At 55.4% G+C, this 3256-nt stretch overlaps 1 protein-coding gene across 1 annotated transcript; it reads left to right on the plus strand.

The window, feature by feature from the left end:
• Positions 1–498: 498 nt before the first annotated feature.
• On the plus strand, positions 499–3256 carry PPP1R3D (protein phosphatase 1 regulatory subunit 3D). The gene is made up of 2 exons (XM_044986459.1): positions 499–599; positions 1096–3256. Exon 2 carries the CDS (start codon positions 1784–1786, stop codon positions 2705–2707), a length of 924 nt encoding a protein of 307 aa, XP_044842394.1. The 5' UTR covers positions 499–599; positions 1096–1783; the 3' UTR covers positions 2708–3256.

Here is a 3256-nt window from a genome sequence, read left to right on the forward strand (position 1 = left end):
TTCCACAACCTCCCTAGGCAATTTATTCCGGTGCGTAACCACCCTGGCAGTTCGGACGTTTTCCTAATGTCCAACCTAAACCGCCCTTGGGGCAATTTAAGCCCACTGCTTTTTGAAGGGGATGGGGGGGGCAGAGTGTTTGCAAAGCAAAAGCGCTGCCCTGCGAAAAATACACCCAGATCGTCCTCCCTGTTTCTCTCCCCCTCACCCCAGCCAGCTAAGGCACCACCCTGGACTGTCCCCTCCCCTCGCCACACGCAGCAGCCCCGCTGGGAGGCGATGTCTGCTAGCACCACAAGCAGCAAACGCCCCTGGCAGCGCGGCCCGGCCGGACCGGCGGGAGAGGGCTCCAGCCCCCCCACCCCGGGGGAAGCACATTCAGCCCGGCCAAGCCTCCCGCGGTGGGGGCCGAGAGCAGGGAAGTGGGCGGGGCCCGCAGGAGCCGGGCAGGAGAACCGCCCCCGAACCATAACCTGAGCCGCGCTGGGGCCGAGACAGACCCCGGCGGGGAAGGGGGCTTCCCCCGGCTCCTGTGGCACCATTATAAACCCGGCACGGCCACAGCGCAGACAGACAAGCCATTGACGCACGGCGTACAGGTATTCTCCCGCCTTTTTGCCTCCCTCGTCCCGCGCCCCCCTCCCCGCTCTTGCGAGCAGATCCCGCCAGCACCTCAGGGCAAACCGAGGGGGACCGCCCCAAGCGGCAGCGGCTTCGTTTCCGCTAATGCGCATGCGCCTAGGGGCGGGCGGGCGGACCCTACGATTTGTCGCTGAGGGAAGGTGCATGGGAGGAGGCGCTACCATCCGGGGGGAGACGGGGGCGTTGCACCAGAGCGTCGGAGGGGGCGTGGCCTGCTCATGCGCCGGGCGGCTGGAGCCCGGAGCGCCCTGGGACCTGGCTGCTGGGCGGCTTCCTGCGCTCGGCCTGCGGCGGGGCCGAGTCTGGCTCCCACCCTGGGGCGGCCGGGCGCCGTAGGAGAGTAGTGCGAGGGGCGGGGCTAGAGGTGGGCTGCAGCGCCGCCTCTCCTCCCCCCCGCCCAGACCTGGATTCCCCCTTCTCCAGCCAGTGACACAGCATCGATTCCTCCCCCAGGCATCCTGACAGCCTCCAGCCTGTGCAACTGCCTCCGTTCTGCCTCCTTGCAGCCCAGCGACCTCCAGCACCCCTCCAGCCTGTGCAGGTGTTTTGAATCATCCAGCGTCAAGTGGGACCGCTTCGACTCCTGCTCCAGTCAGGGCAAGGCTTGGATCCATCACAACAGCCTCCAATCCCTCTTGCGTCTATGCAACAACCTGGAACCCCATAGTGCCCACCACAGCAGCTTGCAGTCCGCCTTCAACGGGTGCAACAGCCTTGAATCCGCCAGCGTCCAGCACAACTGTCTCCAGCTTCCGTGACAGCCTCAAGTCCACCAGCATCCAGTGTGACAGCCTTGATCCCACCTAAGCCTGTGCAACAGCTTTGAGTGCTCGTGCTCCACCATTCAGCGTAACAGCCTTTTAGCCTTGACTTCTCTACCCAGTGAGACGACGTATATCCTTCCATCCGGTGCATTAGCTTCAAATTCTCTTCAGGCTAGCGCAATAGCTTCCAGATTCCTGTCATTCATTGCAACAGCCTGTACCACTTCAGCCAACGCTAGTTACACCATCCAGTGCAATAACCTCAAATACTCAGTCACAGCCTCTGTGACTGCTGTTATCCTGCCCCCTTCCAGTCACAAAAGAGACAGTTTTCAGTAACTGCAGCATCAACTTTGTCACCTTGCCTTCAGGAAACAATGGAGGTACGTGTTCCTCGGAGGAGCCCCAGTTACCTCTCCGATCTGTATCAGAACATGCTAAGGGCTGAAGAAGCATTGGGTCCAGGACGGTGGCGGCAGGAGCACCAGCCACTGCGTGGCAGCAGGGCCAGTCTGAGCACCCCACCCGAGAGGGAGCCACAGCCCAGTCATCTTCAGAGCAGCACTACTATCAGCTGTGACCCACACCTGCAGCCTATCATACGCCGACGAGCCAGGTCTTTGCCCACTTCCCCTGAGAGGTTGAAGAATACAGCAGCACAATGCCGTGTTCCTGGGTGCAAGAGAAGCCGCATAAACCATGTGAGATTTGCTGATGCATTGGGCTTGGAGCTGGCTGAAGTGAAAGTCTTTCAGGTTGGGGAGGACCCATCCATACCCTTGCATGTCCTGTCCAGGCTTTCCATCAACTCAGACCTTTGTTGCAGCCAGCTGGATATGGAGATCACCATGCAGTGCTTGGTACCTGACTTCCAGCAGCCTGTGGACTGTGTGGACTTCTCCACCCGCCTTCATCAGCAGCTGGTGTGTCTAGAATGTGTGACCAGCTCAGACCTGGGGCTCAGTGGCACTATCCAAGTTCTCAATTTGGCCTTTGAGAAGCAGGTGTCTGTGCGCTACACCTTCAACCAGTGGAAGAGCGTGCATGAAGTGTGTGCTCATTGGCACAGCAGCAATCCTGAGGCGGATGGGAAGGGACAAGCTGATGTCTTCACTTTCTTTCTCCCCATGCCTCCTTTCCTTCTCCAGCTGTGCTCTGTAGTCCAGTTTGCAGTGAGATATCGTGTCAATGGGCAGGAGTACTGGGATAACAACCAAGATAAGAACTACAGCTTCACCTGCAGGAGTCACCTTCTCAAGATGCCAAGGGAATGTGAGGCGAGCTGGATCCACTTCATCTAAGCAAGAAGAAGATATATGGATATGGAATGGCTGCAGTGGCCTTTTCTTCCTTGATGTTCCTCTCTGCTTCTCTGACAGCACAGAAATCCTTCAAGAGGCAAAGATGTTTCAAAATGAGAGTAACAAGTGATCTGTACAAAACTTTTGTGTAAGAGCTCCAGAAAGGATGAAGGGCCAAAATCTGCATGGATTTACATCCCTGGAGACTTCATGGGATTCAAAGAGATTTCATAGACAGGAATCAGGGCAGAACTGGCTCAAAGGGACACTGTCAGGCTAAATATATCAAAAGGAAAATTGTGTTACTAATAATACTTTACATAAACAAAAATTTAAAATTCCAACTTATTTGTCACCATTTTATACTGTTTAATTTTGTACACTTAACTACCTGGAAAATAGGTTAGCTTTACTTTTTTGTTATAGTTTTGTTTGTAGTATTACCTTGGTTCTTGGGCATAATTCCAGTGCTGAAAACACTGCAGGGCAATATTTATATCCAAATTATTTGTATTCCTATTTAAACACATAAAAATATTTCTATTGATA

Source organism: Mauremys mutica, chromosome 13 (assembly GCF_020497125.1).
Source record: "Mauremys mutica isolate MM-2020 ecotype Southern chromosome 13, ASM2049712v1, whole genome shotgun sequence".
Taxonomy (NCBI): domain Eukaryota; kingdom Metazoa; phylum Chordata; order Testudines; family Geoemydidae; genus Mauremys; species Mauremys mutica.